The sequence below is a fragment of the Electrona antarctica genome (genome assembly GCF_951216825.1).
Source record: "Electrona antarctica genome assembly, chromosome: 17".
Lineage (NCBI taxonomy): Eukaryota > Metazoa > Chordata > Actinopteri > Myctophiformes > Myctophidae > Electrona > Electrona antarctica.
This window is the reverse complement of record NC_136798.1, coordinates 20,449,124-20,469,209: the sequence shown is the minus strand read 5'-3', so window position 1 is coordinate 20,469,209 and position 20,086 is coordinate 20,449,124. Positions and strand designations below refer to the sequence as shown.

At 42.6% G+C, this 20,086-nt stretch overlaps 1 protein-coding gene across 7 annotated transcripts in view; it reads left to right on the top strand.

The window, feature by feature from the left end:
- myo6a (myosin VIa) overlaps positions 1-20,086 on the top strand; it is a 177,254-nt gene that overhangs the window by 140,153 nt on the left and 17,015 nt on the right. For 2 of the 7 annotated variants that reach the window (XM_079525502.1, XM_079525501.1), the window contains exons 28-32: positions 6,299-6,471; positions 7,058-7,096; positions 7,860-7,895; positions 10,690-10,728; positions 14,453-14,556. In XM_079525502.1, the coding sequence (XP_079381628.1) occupies positions 6,299-6,471; positions 7,058-7,096; positions 7,860-7,895; positions 10,690-10,728; positions 14,453-14,556 (391 nt within the window). The remainder of the gene's footprint in view (positions 1-6,298; positions 6,472-7,057; positions 7,097-7,859; positions 7,896-10,689; positions 10,729-14,452; positions 14,557-20,086) is intronic. The other 5 variants (XM_079525505.1, XM_079525503.1, XM_079525504.1 and 2 more) reach the window with 4 other exon arrangements.

Below are 20,086 nucleotides of genomic sequence, written 5' to 3'. Positions count from 1 at the left end.
TAACTCCTGCTGGCTAGCTGTTCTCGCATGATCAAACAAAAGCGTTCTGATGCAGCATTCCATTATGAATGAATGGTGTTTCTCATCTGGAGCGAACCTCCCGAAGATCTCACACTTGGCCCAAATAATATGTCTACTTTGAAATTGAGGCTAAACTTTGCTCTCCACTGCCTTTCACTAACTTTTCAAACTAGGCCTACATAAATTTGCACTTTGACCTTTATTACTTTTATTCTATTTTATTGTCTCCACCAGGCCGAAGGCATGGGGAGAGAGTATGTTTTGCACTCCGTCCGTGTGTGTGTGTGTGTGTGTGTCCTTCCGTCCTTCCGTCTGTCCGTTATCAGCTAATCTCCGGTACCGTTGGCCCGATCCATGCCAAACTGTGCACACACACTCCATGGATGCCAACGATGAACCTCTGCCCCAAATATTCCTCAACGGCCTGTTATAGCGCCACCATGAGGCTGATTTAGGCAAAACACATTTATGTAGATTAGTCGTACACATTTTATCCATACATCACACTATTCGGTATACACTATCTCCATAGTCATGTGATCAACACAGATCTGCACAATTTCCCATCTTCCATCCTGATTGGCTAATATTGGTTTCCAAAGCTCACATGATTGGTCCGTTTCGAACAAAATGCCACAAATCACAAACACAGTGTGCAATTTCCGTGAAATTATACACGCACATTTCCACTAGGCCGAGGACGACATGCCATTCATTATTTTCCAAATCAGCCTCATGGTGGCGCTATAACAGGCCAATTCCTGTTTTTAGCTATAACTTCATCAATCTGTATACAACTTATGTATGCACACTCCCTAGAGGCCATGGAAAAACATTGTCCCTGCATCCCTCCACATCTGCCGGTTATAGCGCCACCATGAGGCCGATTTCTGCTAAACACATTGCTTATGTTAGTCGCACAGATTTCATCCAAATCTCACGCAAATCGGTACACATGATCTCTGTAGTCATGTGATCAAGACGAGTCTGTTGGATTTATCAGATTCTACACTGATTGGCTATCATTGCCTTCTAAAGTTTTCAGGAGTGGCCCGTTTCGTTCAAAATGCTGCACATGTCCTGCTCATCCAGAATTCTATCCTCAGAGATTCGATGAGTGATCTGGCTCTGCATTTCCTCAACAAAATGAAGAAAATTGTTGCAAACAAAAAAACATGATTATATTACTCCTAAACATTTTGCCAAACATCACACACACTCCTATCCTCCTGGTAGAGACCTGTGCCCAGAAGGGCACTTTTTCTAGTTTCTCAATTGTATTGTTTGGTTCTACATTATTGTATAATTGTTTATTTCTTATTGAATGCCTTTTCATGCAAAGCAGGTTGAATTGCCTTTGTGTTGGAAATGTGCTATAGAAATAAACATGCCCTCAAGACTAGAGGGTATGTGCATGCATAAAGTGAGTGGCAAAGTGAGTTTAATGTTGTTTAACATTGTTTAATGCAATCAGACACCTTTCTGTTTGGATGTATGTGGGCTGTTAAATAAGGCAATAAAGTAATGTTTTGCCAGTCTCAGCAGTGGTGGAAAGTAACTAAGTACTTTTACTTAAGTACTGTACTTAAGTACAATTTTGAGGTATTTGTACTTTACTTGAGTATTTCCAATTACTTGAGTATTTCCAATTTCCAATACTTTTACTTTTACTCTTACTCCATCTCAGAGGCAAACTTTTTACTTACTCCACTACAATTATTTGAAAACTTTAGTTACTAGTTTCTTTGGCGATTTTCATTTTGATTAGAAAACATACCACATTAACCACTTCAACGCTATACATGTCGCAAGACCCAGCGGCCTTGTATGTAGAACATATACACACATAGTTGGCATAACACAGAGAAACAGAAAAGAAAAGAAAACTACATACATAGAGCAATGTCTACAGCTCAGTCTAGTCCTGGACAAAATCCTGATTAAGCCTCAAAGTCGACTGATGGACAAAATACACCTTCAGTCTGACCTTATTGTATGCTGGAACACCATATCTCCTTCGTGAAGGCAGCAACCTATACTCTCCATACAACACATGGCTAGTGTTTGAGGTGATATTCCTTGCCAACCTTAGGATGCTGTTATAATCACATGTGGATATATAGAGTCTCTGAAGTGGTTGTCCAACAATCTTTGAACAAAATGTTCAGTTGTTGCAGCAATTGTGACTTTAAGGCTACAGACAAACATCCATACCAGGTGGTACTACAGTACTGAAGAACACTCATAATAACATAAGTGAAAAAAAAGCTCTGCAATCTTATAGCTGCTGGTGGTCAGAGTGTCTTGCAGTTTGAAGGCTGATACCCACGCCAAGTCGTTAGGACTGTGTGGGCACAAGTGCCATCAATCATGGGGCCTGAACCCCGCTGCCCACCATCCTCTCTGTCAGTCATCTCTCATCTAACTACAGTATAAAGAGCCTGTTGAGAGAGACACACACACACACACACACACACACACACACACACACACACAGAGGCACACACACACTGCAGTACGAAAGAGGGAAACACAGACCCTCCCACAACCATGGGTCATCGATAAGTCTGTACACGGACAGTCTGACATATGTGTCTGTGGCAAAGCCTAGGCCTTGTCCGTGGCACATTTTAGATTGTATTTTGTACACACCATCATAATGTTCTTATTTTGATCAGAAGACCCAATTACTGACTGTCAAGTCCCTGCGATTTCTTCTTCAGAATATGTTTGACTGTGATTTACTGTGACTCTATGGCATATTAGGATTGATTTACTGTGACTCTATGGCATATTAGGATTGATTTACTGTGACTCTATGGCATATTAGGATTGATTTACTGTGACTCTATGGCATAAGGATTGATTTACTGTGACTCTATGGCATATTAGGATTGATTTACTGTGACTCTATGGCATATTAGGAGTCCAAGGGCTTATTTTCAAGAACCCCCTTTACTCCAGTACACTCTCAGTAAAACAAATGCCACAGATATGGTATATGCCCTTTTCATCCAGTGTCAGAGTTACAGACCTGTTATGGTCATTCAGGGCTAGCTCTTTCTGGTGTTTCTGGTAATATTGTCCCCTCATTTTGTATGTCCGTGGAAAACCAATATTTTTAAACAAAAATGTCCCACCACAAGCCAGCATGGCGATGATCCCTGCACACAGCTATAGCAGCGCTGACTACAGATGACTATCTGCGGTGTGTACGCATGAGAGAGTATACAGATGACTACAGATTACTATCTGCGGTGTGTACACATGAGAGAGTATACAGATGACTACAGATTACTATCTGCGGTGTTTACACATGAGAGAGTCTACAGATGACTACAGATTACTATCTGCGGTGTTTACACATGAGAGAGTCTACAGATGACTACAGATTACTATCTGCGGTGTTTACACATGAGAGAGTCTACAGATGACTACAGATGACTATCTGCGGTGTGTACGCATGAGAGAGTATACAGATGACTACAGATTACTATCTGCGGTGTTTACGCATGAGAGAGTCTACAGATGACTACAGATTACTATCTGCGGTGTTTACGCATGAGAGAGTATACAGATGACTACAGATTACTATCTGCGGTGTTTACGCATGAGAGAGTCTACAGATGACTACAGATTACTATCTGCGGTGTTTACGCATGAGAGTCTACAGATGACTACAGATTACTATCTGCGGTGTTTACGCATGAGTCTACAGATGACTACAGATTACTATCTGCGGTGTGTACGCATGAGAGTCTACAGATGACTACAGATTACTATCTGCGGTGTGTACGCATGAGAGTCTACAGATGACTACAGATTACTATCTGCGGTGTGTACGCATGAGAGTCTACAGATGACTACAGATTACTATCTGCGGTGTTTACGCATGAGAGTCTACAGATGACTACAGATTACTATCTGCGGTGTTTACGCATGAGAGAGTACAGATGACTACAGATTACTATCTGCGGTGTTTACGCATGAGAGAGTACAGATGACTACAGATTACTATCTGCAGTGTTTACGCATGAGAGAGTACAGATGACTACAGATTACTATCTGCTGTGTTTACGCATGAGAGAGTACAGATGACTACAGATTACTATCTGCTGTGTTTACGCATAAGAGAGTCTACAGATGACTACAGATTACTATCTGCGGTGTTTACGCATGAGTCTACAGATGACTACAGATTACTATCTGCGGTGTGTACGCATGAGAGTCTACAGATGACTACAGATTACTATCTGCGGTGTGTACGCATGAGAGTCTACAGATGACTACAGATTACTATCTGCGGTGTGTACGCATGAGAGTCTACAGATGACTACAGATTACTATCTGCGGTGTTTACGCATGAGCCAGTCTACAGATGACTACAGATTACTATCTGCGGTGTTTACGCATGAGAGTCTACAGATGACTACAGATTACTATCTGCGGTGTTTACGCATGAGAGAGTCTACAGATGACTACAGATTACTATCTGCGGTGTTTACACATGAGAGAGTCTACAGATGACTACAGATTACTACTATCTGCGGTGTGCACGCATGAGCCAGTCTACAGATGACTACAGATTACTATCTGCGGTCTGGACGCATGAGAGAGTCTACAGATGACTACAGATTACTATCTGCGGTGTGCACGCATGAGCCAGTCTACAGATGACTACAGATTACTATCTGCGGTCTGGACGCATGAGAGAGTCTACAGATGACTACAGATTACTATCTGCGGTCTGGACGCATGAGAGAGTCTACAGATGACTACAGATTACTATCTGCGGTGTGTACGCATGAGAGAGTCTACAGATGACTACAGATTACTATCTGCGGTGTGTACGCATGAGAGAGTCTACAGATTACTATCTGCGGTCTGGACGCATGAGAGAGTACAGATGACTACAGATTACTACCTGCGGTCTGCACGCATGAGAAAGTCTACAGATAACTACAGATTACTAGTATCTGCGGTGTGCACCCATGAGCGAGTCGCATACCTTTTTAGTCAGAAATGTAAACGGCATGGGGCGGCAGTGGCTCAGCCGCTTGGTAACCGGAATGTTAGTGTCGAAGTGTCCTTGAGCAAAACCTCTAATTGCTCCTGTTGTTCAGGTTGGTGCCTTGCATGGTTTCTTCCGTCATCGGTGTATGAATGTGTTGAATAGTTGACTGCATAATCTATGTGAATAAAGGCGCTATATAAATGCACCATTTACCACATGGTACAGTAAGATATTAAGGCTAAATCGATAACACAAAAAAGTCAGGAAACTTACACAATAATACAGGTCATCAATAAATACAAACACTAACAAACGAGAAAAAGGAAATGACGCCTCCCGATGGAAATTTACATTTACAGAAACAGGAGGTTCATGCCATGCTGATTGATTTCGGCAAATAAATTAAAAAAAGTCTTAAATAGCTCTACATTCCAGTAGCTATCATTGCTGTGGTGTGTTTGTACACAATGGTGATTGATCTCTGTGCGGTGAGTGACCGTTTGAGTGCCAAAGGCATTTCATTATGTGACTTTGCATTGTGTAGTGTGATGTTTAACAATTGAAATGTGTGTACGTGCGTGCTTGTGTGTATCGATCTTACTGTCGCGTGCGTGCGTACGTGCGTGCGTGCGTGCGTGCGTGTGTGTCAAATGCAAAACATCCGGAGAAAACTATTTCATATTTCCTTGAGTAGCTAAGGGGGAGGAAAAAAAACTAAACAGAGTAAAACATTTGTTATCTTTTTTCCCCTGTGTAAGGTTCAAAAGTTCAATGTTGTGTACAGGTACATAATAGTAAAACTTGTTTTAGTTTGGCTTCCTGCAGACAATGCAGCAGCACAATAAGCATGTGCAGCAGCAGTTGTATCTGGTTTGACCGTAATGTAACCTTCTTCACGATCAGTGTTTGGATCCGTATTGCACTGACATTGCACATTCTGTGAGGATCCAAATAACCCAAAACGGGAAAGCATCTGTGTCGTTTTTGGCGTTGGCTATTAAAAATAAGCGTTCTATGAGCTTGTACATCTGCTATTTTCTTTTTTACTTTTTTTTCTTCTCCAAAAATCGTGAAAGTGTGAGAACTGCTGATTTTAGAAGGTATTTGTAGAATCTGCCTCAGGTCTTAACTGTGTGTGTGTGTGTGTGTGTGTGTGTGTGTGTGTGTGTGTGTGTGTGTGTGTGTGTGTGTGTGTGTGTGTGTGTGTGTGTGTGTGTGTGTGTGTGTGTGTGTGTGTGTGTGTGTGTGTGTGTGTATGTGTAGCTGGAGCAGCAGCTGGAGATGGAGCAGCAGATGGAGGCGGAGCGCGAGGAGGAGGCGTCTCGGCAGACGGTGTTGGAGCAGGAGAGGCGGGACAGAGAGCTGGCCATGAGGATCGCTCAGAGCGAGGCCGAGCTCATCCCAGACGACAGCCTGAACGACGCCGGCCTGCGCAGGTAGATAAACACCCCCCCCCCCCCCCCCCCCCCATAGCCGTTAATAATAATAATGTTTATTGTCCCGAAGGATATTCGTCTTCACAGTCTGTTCAACACCCACACCAAAACAACACATAGTACAGAAAACATTACACCAAGACAATACAAAAGCCTGAGGTCTTCACTCCACTGTATACAGAACCTATCCTATCTATCGGCGTGGCAGTTTGTTTAATGCCGTGATGTCTGAGGGAACAAAACTCCTACTAAAACGGACCTTTTTCCATGGCAAGGTTCTGTATCTTTGGGATCTTTGAGGTTCAAAAAGGTTTTTATAAAGTTCATGTTTTTCAAGACACAAAGGTTCCAGGCTTTCCAGTTTGACCACGGACCAATTTTCCTCCAAACCGGAGATGAGAAAAAAGCTATCCTCTTTGAGGCTTTCTTTTAATGTTTTACCACGGAAAACTCAAAACTCCACCTTCCCCAATACAAGCAGCAATACAAGCAAACAAACAGTATAATCACAATCTCCACTCTCTCTCGCTCTCTCTCTCTCTCTCTCTCTCTCTCTCTCTCTCTCTCTCTCGTTCTCCTCTCCCAGCAACGGCACCTCGGGTGTACCATCGTCTCCATCGTCAGCGTAAGACCCAGTTGACTTAACCTTTTGTTCTTTTAATCCCACCTCCACCTCCACCCGACCTTGACCCCTTCCAACCTTAACCTCCACCCGACCTTGACCCCTTCCAACCTTAACCAACCGCTGCATGCTGTAGCACCCCAACCCCCCCCCCCCACCCAGCTCAACAACGCCCTCTATCTCTAACCATGACACACAGCGCTAACGCAGAACTTGGCAGATCTCACTGTAACAACAATCAACATTGCTTTGAACAGCTCACTAGAGCATTGGAAATTAATTTAATTTTCATGATTTGACAAAAAAAAAAGATCAAAATCATGTTTTCGTTATTATCAGTATCAATTTCTGATTATTTGGCGATCATTTTTCTCATCGTCTCAATTAGGGGCCTTTTTCTTCCCGGACACTTTGAAAAGTGTTCAATCAATCCTTGGGAAGACTAGTCACCACACTTGTCCCTCTCTCTGCCTGTAACACCAGCTGATTCCTGGAGCACGGAGGGTGTTCGATTCACGCCGTGCTAGCGGGAACACAAGTCGATATCGACACATCCAAACTGTCTAATTCCTTGGCAGACCCACGTCTGATTGATGCTCTTGATGGACACAACAACAATCTCAATCAGTAAAACTTGGAACAAAGACAATCAGTTTCCATAGTGGCAACCGAGGGAATCAATCGCCGTTTACCCTGATGTTGATTCAACCACTGTATTGAGTAGCACTGTTCTGTCCCTTAACCATCATTATTTGTCTGTTTACAGAGCTGGTGGGAGTCAGAAAGTGAAGAGCTTGACCATGTAGGTTTTCGACCTTTTAAACAGCTCAAGCATTTATTTAATTTTTTAATTGTATTTTTGTAGCGCAGGTCTGACACGCTTGCATGATTGCAGAACAAGTTTGCACATTTTGCTCTGATTTCAGATGCTTGGAGATATTATATTGGCACAGTGAAAATCCTCAGTGTTAATTTATCCATTTGTAACTCCGGGAAATTATACGGGTCCGTTTTTTGTTTCATTTATTAAACCGTCCATTACGGTGTCAGTGGTTTTCAAAGTGGGGTCCAGGGACCCTCATGGTTCCTTGAGGGGGTTCCAAATGGACCCTTAACAAGTTTGTAACTCTGCGAGTGTACAAATGGATCCACGCGGACCTTGACCACTAATGTTAATGTGAAGGGAACGTAACTGTTCTAAATCTCTGAGTTACAATAGGATATATTAAAGGGATGTTTAAGTGATGTTTTTGTTCAAATCCCGTGTTAAATAGCCATATTCCAATTTTGTATTGCTGTAGTGCAGGGGTATTCAACTTGCTTAGGCCGGGGCCCACAACTATAGAATGATTGTGTGTGGGGGGCCGCACAGCGTGCGCGCGAAGCGTGACAATTTTTGATTTCTCAAAATGCATTTTGAGAAATCCTGTAACTTTCATTAGCTCTCTCTCTCTCTCTCTCTCTCTCTCTCTCTCTCTCTCTCTCTCTCTCTCTCTCTCTCTCTCTCTCAAAAAGAAAAACAAAGTTATTTTTTCCCCGCCACTTGAATACCCCTGCTGTAGTGTGTTTGTTCAGTAACACCCTCCAGCTATTTAGGAAAATGAGATGTTCAGGTCACGATACCAATTGCATCCAATCAGGAGAGAGAATTTCTCCAGGATACAGGATAAACAAAGTTAAATTGGAAGTGACGAGATGAACAGAAACACAATTGGAACTGGGACACTAAAATTGAAGCTGATAAATGATCTTCACTGAGTTCTCTCTCCCAGCAGAATCAAATTGAGTAGATTCCGAGACCTGAAAATGTATTATCTGTTTACTAAAGAGCTGAGGAGAGACAGGGAGACCCTGTTACTGAACAAACACTATAGCCATGATTGGAATCGGAAAACATGGTATGTGTCAGTATGCAAAGCTCTGGTCTACTCCATCCGAGCTTTACACCAAAACACTCCTACTCCTCTGCTCTCTTTGCCCAAAGCACATACGTACATACATACGTAGCAGGTCTCAGTGAGGCTTGAAGTCGGTGTGTGATGCAATGAGTCACACACACACACACACACACACACACACACACACACACAATACTGGTCAGATTGGACTTAATGTGTTGTCGTTTTTTTGTTTTTGTTTTTAGGGTGGGAGTAGTTACTTGCTCTCAAACATCTCCTTGTCAGGGACCCCCCAATTATATCTATATCTATTTTTTTGGCTGCTGCGGACCCCACTTTGAGACCCGTGCTCTGGAGAATGCGGTTGTTTTCATTAGATAGCACAGTGATGAATGAGAGAGAGAGAGAGAGTGCAAGACGGCTACAATCTAATTTGTGGCTGCAAATCTCTCCTCTGCAGTAATCTGACTCACAGAGGAAAAACGACAGCAAATCCTAACAATACTTTTTTGTGATCATCATGACATGAAATGTTGAAGCTGTTTTTGTTCGTTATTTTTTTTATTGTGCACACAGTAGCAATTCTTTCCATTCCGAATCCATTCCTTAAGGTTAATGGATGTCATCCTGTGGTGGTGGTTCTCAGTCTTGGGTCCGGGGACCACCAGGGGTCCGTCCGGGGACCACCAGGGGTCCAAATGTGGACCCTTGTGGTCAGAGTTACATGAACTCATTTAGACCGGAGGACGCATCTGTTGTGTCACCTTATAGCTTTTAACCACTTAACCACTGAAAAATAGTAGCGTGGTACTCTGTGCCACACAACAAGCTTGTAGATCTGCTATTTTTTTTAATTGTGAAAATTTGTGAAAAACTATATTATTTCACAGCAAACGTTTTTAACTCAAATCAATGCTTCTGGGGGTGTCCCTGGAACAAAATATTTTGAGATGGGGTCGTCGGCCAAATATATATATATATATAATTGTGGGGCTCCTTGACATGAGACATTTTGAGAACCACTGATGAAACATACGTTTTTCAGGAAATCCTCAGGTCAGGGTTAACACTGTGTGTAGATTGGGGTCCCAGACATTTACTGTATAACGTTGGTGTCGTGCAGAAACCTCCATGTTCTAACTTTTTGTGTGGTTTGGTAAATTAAGATCTGCAAGATCTTCAAGCTCGAAGCGCTGTGCGAAGTGACACGCTTTGAGCTTGAATTTGAATCCTTTTGGACATATGAGGTTTCCATCCGACAGAGACAATGGTTCCTATTTTTGCCTCTTTTTTTTTTTACTATTTTGAAAACATAATCAATTACAGTTGAAATTGATTACATAATCCATTTCAAATACAGTTCAACTACTGTAGCTGATCTACATCGACACGATGTGAGCTTGTAGATTGGCTATTTGAACTATTCAAAAATGTTTTTCAAAATAGTAAAAAAGGTATAAGGATAAGGGGTATAGCACCTGCGAAAATAGGGCCTGATAGCTTTATTTTCTTTATTTTTTTGCAAATGGGAATCCGTGGCTTGATGCATATCAAATTGCGTATTGCAAACGGCATCCTTGAAATTCAAAGGGTTGAGAATGATCACTGTTCTGTGGAGCAGCGTAGAGACAGACACTCTGTACAATACCCCCTGTACTAACTCTGATATGCTGTACCACAACAATGGTACTCTTTTAGGGAGGAAATGGCCAAGGAAATGACGGAACTTCTGTCTAGGTGGGTAGTGATCGTTCTTTGCTTTTTCTTTTGTATCCAGTGCAGAGCAACATTTTCAAGGGACATTGCATCTTCGCAATCACCCTCCTTTGTTTTCAAACAAAACCAAATTGAATTAATCACCTACCGAAGCATGTAGCTGGGTTGCATGTCATCCCGAATAATTATAATGATGATCATCTCAATTAAGACCTTTCTGATTCAAGATCCCATTGTTCACAAATCAGAGTATAAATTAAACGTTATAATATAATTCATCTTCTATAAATCAGTGCCAAAGTGCTCACATTTAAAGGAGCATTCAGTGATTTGGAAAAAAAAACGGTCCACCCGGTAACAAGATGTGCACATGCACACGCTCTACAGTGGGGGAAGTACAACAGACCAACAGCACGTGCACCAATGCCCGCCCCACTCGATCATGATTGGAGGAAGGCCCCTCTCATCCTGATTGGATGAAGGCTTTGCCACCCAAAGCCCAAACCGAAACTAGGGTTTTTTTTACCCCAGGGGCTCACTGGGGACAGGGAGGAACTCCTTATATGGTCAGCACACTTTATAGTAGGGCGGATAATCCAAAAAATAAGAAAAAATAAGTGATAGTTGAATTAAGTGAAATCACTGAATGTACCTTTAAGTCGTTAGATTCTGGGTTGGATATACCAGGCATTCGCTGTATGAGTAGCAGCACTGGGGTGCTAAGTATTGGGAGATGACAGTAGATGTGTGCATTGTAAAGGGAATAGACACCCTCATAGCTCGGCTGATGCCAACAATAAGCCACAAAGACCTACTTAACTTACTTAATAGTACAATAAAGGGACTTGTCTTTTACACTCTGATAAAAGCCAGTGGAGCATTCACTGCACAAGGTGACATTTTTCTTGTCACCGTAGAGTTGGGCCAGCCTGGTGTCACAAATACACAGACCCAGGGGTTCATAATGTGTGTGTGTGTGTGTGTGCACGTGCTTGGGCACATTTCCAATGCTAATATTCATACAGCTACTCTCCCAGCTGGTATCTTTCCACCGCCTGTCTCCTTCTTGGAATGAGTGATGTCTGCCAGGGGCCACATGCCAGTAGCCGATACAAGGAGTTGAATGTGTTATTTAATACTGTCGTTTTTATGGTGTGTGCGACATACCAAAGGTCATGCGGAAATCACCTGTCGCTCCCGACATGCGTTGTAGCTTGTGGTTAGGGTTAGGTGGGGGTTTGGGGTAGGTTGATGGGTAGGTTAATGACAGTCGGACTGATAGTATGTCGGAACTAAAGGCTGTACCCGTTTTATTTTATTTTATTTTATTTTATTAGAAGCCTAGTACAATAGTTTAAGTTTACAGTCAGATGTTGGATTGTTTGTCTGTAAGAGTACCTGTTGTCCGCTGCATGAGGGGTAGCGTCACGTGTGTATGTGTCTTCTGCGAGTTGGCAAATTAGCGAGTGTTGCACTGAATGCACTTCCGCCCGCTCAGAGCAGGCGTTCAGATAAGATAAGGCATTGCGGGACAGCCAAAGAGGAGAAAGTCATGAAAAAGTCACGACCATAGTGCAGCGACTGAATATAGATCAGCTTGCTTCACGAGCTGGGAAAAAGTGTGAGAGCCCTATACTGCCTTATTTACTTCTTCGAAACCACTGGGAAACCTGGTTGTTGAGGCCAGCTTTGATGGGCATTGACACTTGAGTGAGTGCCAGCCATTGGGATTCGAGGAGAGCAGCAAAGGTCCAGCCCCGGCCGACTCCACATTCCTCTCAAAAAGAGTAACCTTGTCAAGAGGCATGGCAGAGAGATGGAGGCATGAAACTAATCATTTATTATTCACAATCCAGAACTCACCTGACCTGCTCCTCTACAAACGGCATGTGTTTTTAATATAATTGCCCGTCCACACACCTTTTTTGACCTCTCTTCCCATGAAGATGCTGCTTATCCAAAAATGCCTGTTTTATTCCCTCTTTCAATGTAAATAATCTGTTTTTCTTCTCAACTTTTAACGTTTGCAGTGAATTTCCAGCAGAGCCCGACCGATATATCGCTATGGCCGATATTGGTTTGACACATGTATCGGTTTGACCCATCCATGTATCGGCCATTATTTGACTTTTTTATTTTGACATCTGTGTCTGCAATTTTGTAGCCGTTATGTTCCAAATTTTAACGGCTTTCAACCTAGCGTCCCTATTTTGCAGTGGTGAAAAGTAACTAAGTACACTTACTTAAGTACTGTTCTGTGTACTTAAGCAAATTACTCAAATTACTGTTTTCCAGATTCTGCGCTTCATCTCTTCTTTGTTTTAATAAAACAAAGTCGTTCAAAACATTCAGAATCATCAGTGGTCTAGAGCAGTGGTTTTCAACCAGTGGTCTGGGACCACCAGTGGTCCTTGAGGGGATTCCAGGTGGTCCCCAGCTAAATGATGGAGAATTGGTAACCAAATGGACCCTTATAGATATTTAACTCTTGAGCTTTCAAGAGTTACATTATTGTTAAACATCTGCATTACTTCATTTACAAGAAGTCTATACAATTAGAGAATGTAGAAGAATTGGCTAAATGTCATCAAATGGTGGTCCGTGGCTCAAATGCCCAATAAATAATGGGCATTGGCATGAAAAAGGTTGAAAAGCACTGGTCTAGAGAACTCTCCAAAAATGGAGAATCGGTCGGACTCTTATAACCTTCAGTGTGAAGAGCTACAGCCATCATAGAAGTCCAACCACTCCACAGCTTTATTTATACAGAGCCTTTTAAAAGAAAGTTACAAAGTCAAGACAGCTAGCTACGTCTGGCCATTCTTTACAAAGTGCAAAAAAAACAAACATCTAAACGCATGATGCTACAGAAGTCTTAGTTCCTTCCATTTTTACCAATTTGCGGTGCAGCAGTAATTCACAGTGGATGTGGTTCAAAGTGGTATTTCTAGAATGGCTCCATTTGTTTTATGAAGCACCTCTCTACAATGCCTGTCACAGTGTGCAATGAATCAAGCTGACCTGGGTCAAGTAGTGTTTTTGTTGCTGTCAGGCATCATCACAAACGTGTGTTTTTTGTAAATTAGTGCCCCGCTTGATCATACTACACGAAAGCATCAAAAGTAGCAGATCGTCTTCGCGCCACGTTTCGAGCTCTTCAATCTGCTACTACAAAAAATCCTGAAAAGTAACCGTTTTGGACATAATATGAGGTTTCCACCCAACAGAGACGATTTCCAAAACTCTTTATGGTTTGCTCCACGACACGTGCACGACTGCACGTGGAGTTTCAAGAAATCCGGAGCGCAAAATGAGTTCACGATGAGGTTTTGTTCAATTTTGTGTGATTGAAAACTGTCGGACAGCAACTGCGAAGGCCGTCCATTTGGTACTCTTTGCAGTCCAAAAGTAGCACATCCATTTGGTTCTCTGTGCAGTCAAAAAGTACTTGCTTTACAAACTTCCATCAATATTTGACCCACGTCAGTAATCATTTACGCTACAGAAACCTTGGCCTCTACTCTCTCTCCAAACGTGCCCTGTGCTTATTCTCCCACCCACAGTCTCTCTGTGTGTGTGTGTGTGTGTGTGTGTGTGTGTGTGTGCGTGTGCGATATATATATATATATATATATATATATATATATATATATATATATACACACATACACAAGTCTAGTAATGTATAGCGGTGTGAGCTGAGCTTTGTGCTGACGTCCTGTCTCCTCGGTGTGTTCTGTGTCAGAGGTCCTCAGGTGCAGGCCACCAAGGCCGCGGCCGGAACCAAGAAGTACGAACTCAGCAAGTGGAAATATGCAGAGCTGCGTGACGCCATCAATACCTCCTGTGGTAAGAATGACCGCTATCATGTCTTCTCCTTAACTCCCTCCCTTTGCAATGTGTCATTCATTAAGCTAAGATAATTTTTTGTACTGTATTGTTTTTTATCTGGGTTTCTGTTAGCCGATATACTGTATATCCCCGCCATTGATCTTGAAGGAATTTCTGTTGTCATAGCATTATCAAGTTCGTTTAATTTAAACTGTTTTCTGGAGCTCATTCCACGCAGATGGAGCTGAGAACTGAAAGATATTATTATTATTATTACACACAATAAGATGGTGTTGTGTGAACGCAGTAATATTCATTTGTCTGCTAGACAAGACGTCTCCATAAATAAGATGGAAGCAGCTTCAGCGGAGCCTCATAAATAAAACAGAACCCATGACTCACCTGTTGTTGCGAGGCTGCGGTCTGCTCTCTCTCTTTCTCTCTGTCTCTCTTGCTCTCTCTCTCTCTCTATCGCTCTCTCTCTCTCTCACTGTCTCTATCGCTCTCTTTCTCTCACTCTCTCTCTCTCTCTCTCTTCAACGAGATTGTATCAGCAGGACATGAATGACAGCAGATATGGAAATACATTAGAAAAAGCATTCAGACAGACGTGCCAGCTCCTCCCCTTGCATTTTGTCGGGTGATTTTGACATCTAATCTGAAATTGACGTGATCGACCGATTGTTGATATTGTATTTGTGTGTTAATTATCAGGAATGAATGTAGCACAGTGTAGTTGGCATTGATCAAAAATAATTGTGCTAATCATGTTTGGCCAACAATCTGTCTTGTAGCCTTATTAATATGCTTACTTTGTGTCTGATTCTCTTATTACACAGCCATTTTCATTCAACATCAAAGTGAAATGTTGCAGGGGTTCTCAACCTGGGGGTCGCGACCCCTCGGGGGGGGGGGGGGCACCAAATTATTTTCCAATAAAGAAGGAAAACAAGTCATTTTTTGAGGGCCTACATCCAGCTTTTGGTTACCGTCCACAACATTAAATTCCCATTGATCATAGTGTCTGAGCAAATAGGCTTAGTGTCTATTTTACGTCATAATGTACTCTGTCCGTGTGTCCGTCCGTCCCTCTGTGTACAGCTAATCTCCGGCACCGTTAACCCGGTCCGTGTCAAATTTAGCACGCACACTCCCTGGATGCCAACGATGAACCTCTGCCCCACATTTTCCAGAACAGCCTGTTATAGAGCCACCAGGAGGCCGACTTTTGTATCTTCCAGATTCTGTCCAAAAAACCCGCTATCTCTATAGTCATGTGTTCAAGCCGGATCTGTCCGATATTTCATATTCCATCCAAATTGGCTAACATTGGCTTTCAAAGTTTGCAGGATTGGCCCGTTTTGAACAAAAAGCCTCAAATCATGAACGCAACGTGCAATTTACGTGAAGTCTTTCAGGGACTTTCCTACTAGGCTGAGGAATATATCCCACCCTTTTCACATTGGCCTGTTATAGCGTCACCAACAGGTGGATTTTCTTAATGCTGAGACCATCCATATTGTTGTCAGGCAGAAACATATGACAGTATCTCTCCATATTCTAACTTTTTTCGTAAATTAATTTCCTAATTGATCATACAGTACGTCACACAAAAGCATAAAAAGTAGCAGATCCACAAGCTCGAAACGCGGCTCGAAACACAATCTTGTAGATCTGCTGCTTTTGCTGATTTTGAATCTGAATCCTGAAAAGTGTCCACCCGACAGACGATTATAAACCAAAGATCCTTCGTTGCAAAACATTCAAGCTCGGGAAATCAGGTGTTAACTCATCTAAAGATCCGCTATGTCCCACGAATGGAAAATCCGCTGGTCTTATGCTGTCTATGGGGACGCAGATTTTAGAACGCTAATATCTCGGATTCTTCTTTTTAGACCAAAAACGAGCTTGATTTTCGGATCATTTCTTAAAACGATATGATCCTATCTTACAAAAGGTATGTTTTGGGTGGATTAACGGACCGCTACAGGAGTGTTACGAGTGCATACAGGACACAATTGATCACCGTAATCAATTGATATTAAAATAGTCACCCAAAGGTGATTTTGGCGCCCGGGTCCTTTGGAAAACAGGCGTCAAAAGGCGATTTTGGCAATAAATTAGTTAAGGGTGTTAGTGGTAATATGGTAAATTCAATAAAGTTCAGTAACGGGCGATACTGTTGTCTCATTTGTCGATTTTCTTTGCCACAGCAATGGCATTCAGTTGATTCTTTTAGAGGTATTGAACAGTCATAAGATTTGTGCTGTGCTGATACCGCGGATGACCTACGGTATCTCGGCGTAGTTGAAATCGCACACATTATCATCCTTTTCTGTTGCAGCATCTTGATAGTGAGGTGGAATAATTTCCAAGCCGGTGGCGTTGGTTATGAATGTGTTCAGAGGCTGATTGCATGTGGGGTCGGCGGTAGCAGGTACAGGGGGGAATGAATGGGTCATCTGGCCCTGCAGTCAGACACACCCGAACGTGAACAGTGAACACAACACATTATAACAGACCTCACCTCCCAGAGAGAAGGGGGGGGGGGGGGGGGGGGACACACAGAAAGTGGAGAGATGTACAGAGAGGGGAGAGATATAGGGGGAGAGAGACAGAAAGAGAGGGGGAGACACATAGAGAGAGGGGGGGACGGGACAGAGAGAGACCGACACACGCACGTGCATGCACACACACAGAGAGATCGAGCACATGTTCCTACCAACGACATCATCCTTCGCTGTCTAGGCCCTCATTTCAGAGAGAGAGAGAGAGAGAGAGAGTGTGTGTGTGTGTGTGTGTGTGTGTGTGTGTGTGTGTGTGTGTGTAGTCTAAATCATCACTGTGTTTTGTCATGTCCAGAGTCTCAACACACGCTGCTGGAAATGGAAGATCAGCATCAACATAAAGCTTGTCAATGTATGGAGGCACACAGTGCTGTAAAATATCAATAGATGCTTGTGTTGAAACTGTGGACATAGTGATGATTTAGGCCATGACCTGCTATGGTGTTGATCCACTGACAGTCAAATTGTGCTTCAGTATGTTGACAAGCTTCATGGAGATGCTAATTTTCCTTTCCAGCTCGATTTGGCACCTGTCCACAGAGCCAAAACTACTAGTAACTGGTGTACTGACCATGGTATTACTGTGCTTAACTAACCAGCCAACTGGCCTGACCTGAACCCCACACAGAATCTAGGTTGTATTGTCAAGAGGAAGGTGTGAGACATAAGACTGAACAATACAAATTAATTTACAGCTGTTATCAAAGCAAACCTGGTCTTCCATAACACCTCAACAGTGCCACTGGCTGATCACCTCCATGCCACGCCCCATTGATTAAATGATTTGTTCAAAAGTAGCCCAGACCAAGTATTAACTGCATACATTAATATACTTCAGATGGTCAACATTTCTCGTTTAAAAAATCTTTTTTTTAGTGGAGGATTTTTTGATTTTCATGAGCTGTACGCCATAATCATCAAGATTAAAACAAAAACGTTTTTAAATACTTCACTTTATGCACAATGAATTGAGAATATATGAAAGTTTCACTTTTTTAATTATATTACGGAAGAAAATTAACTTTTGCAAAAATATTCTAATTACATGGGATGGATCTGTACAAGCGCACAGACACGCTGAGCTTGTAGATATGGTCCCTCGCTGCGTGCGTGATTGCGTGCGTGCAGACGTTGTGGCTGGAATACAGATGTGCTTATGATCGGTATGATGTGCACTGCCAGACCATAGAAGATGAGCACGACATGGCATCGTAACACAGCGAGCGGCTTTGGGATTGTTAGCGAGCCAATTATTTCCCCTTCGTTTCCGCGCAGCATTTAATCAGGCAACACTCTGGGATGGGCTAAATTAAGTCCCAATGTGTTGTTTTTGGTTCCAATATCGGTCTAATCGGAGAAGAATCACGTTTGATGTGGTTATTCAGGCTCGACTCAGCCCACACGCACACTTTATTCCTCTTGGGATTGTTCATAAATGTGTTTTTCCCCCCGCCAGGTTCACAGTTCTGATCAGCAATTTAAAGTGCAATCAAAGGATGTTGTTTAATATTCATCTTTTTGGATTTAATCGCTTAAAGCCTTAAAGCCTATATTGTCTGGTGGAAACCTCATTATGTAAAATCACGCTACTTTATAGCATTCAAATAAAAGTAAAAACAGTAAAAGAAGCAGATCTACAAGCTCGCTGCTTTCCTGTGACGCGTAGTATGATCAAGTACGGTAGTGGTTCTTAATCAGTGGTCCGGGGACCACCTGTGGTCATTGAGGAGGTCCCAGATGGTCCCCAGCTAAATGATGGACGAGTTGATAACTAAATGGACCTTTATTCGATCTTTAACTCTTGAGAGCGTAAAATTAAGTTTTCCTTTTACACGCCTGTTATCTCTCCCATGGTACCAACATCAATCAATCAACATCGATAACAATTTTCTAAATGTTGGGTCTGAGAGGCTAAATGTCATGGTGGCCCGTGGCTCAAATGCAGAATAAATAATGGACCTTGATATGAATAAAGTTGAAAACCACTGAAGTAGAACATTGATTTATAAAAAAACAAAAACAACAAAAGTTCAGACATGGAGATAGGAGGTTTCTGCCCCACGGTACTGACATACGTTGTTGAATGGGGTCCTCCAGGGCTCTCCACTAGGTCCCCTCCTTTTGTTCCCCTAGTCTACACCAGTGGTTTTCAACCCTTTTCATATCATGGTCCATTATTGTCTCCCACCAGGCCACAGGCCGAAGGCATGGGGAGAGAGTATGTTTTGCACTCCGTCCGTGTGTGTGTGTGTCCGTCCTTCCGTCCGTCTGTTACCAGCTAATCTCCGGCACCGTTAACCCGGTCGATGCCAAACTTTGCACACACACTCCCTGGATGCCAATGATGAACCTCTGCCCCACATTTTCCAGAACGGCCTGTTATAGCGCCACCATGAGGCAGCTTTTCACATTTTTGACCTAAAACTGCACCGATCTGCGTGAAACGTTGCATGCACACTCCCTAGAGGCCAAGGACAAACCTTTGACCTGCATTTTCCGCATCTGCCTTTTATAGCGCCACCAGGAGGCCGACTTTTGTAAAACACATTTGTTTATATTACTCCTCCAGATTCTGTCCAAAAATCTCACAAATCGTTACACAGTATCTCTATGGTCATGTGCTCAAGTCGGATCTGTCCGATATTTGATATTCCATCCTAATTGGCTATAATTGGCTTTCACAGTTTGCAAGATTGCCCCGTTTTGAACAAAAGCCTCAAATCATGAACGCAGCATGCAATTTACGTGAAATCTTTCACACATTTTCTTACTAGGCTGAGGAATATATCCCACCCTTTTCACATTGGCCTGTTATAGCGCCACCAACAGGTTGACTTTTGCAAAACACATTTTTGGAACAAAATGCCTCAAATCATCCAATTGCCATCAAAGGCATACAGTATGAAGAAATGGCACCCTTTTCACCCTTTTTATTATAGCGCCACCAGGAGGCCACAACCTGACCTGCCCTGGTGGAGACC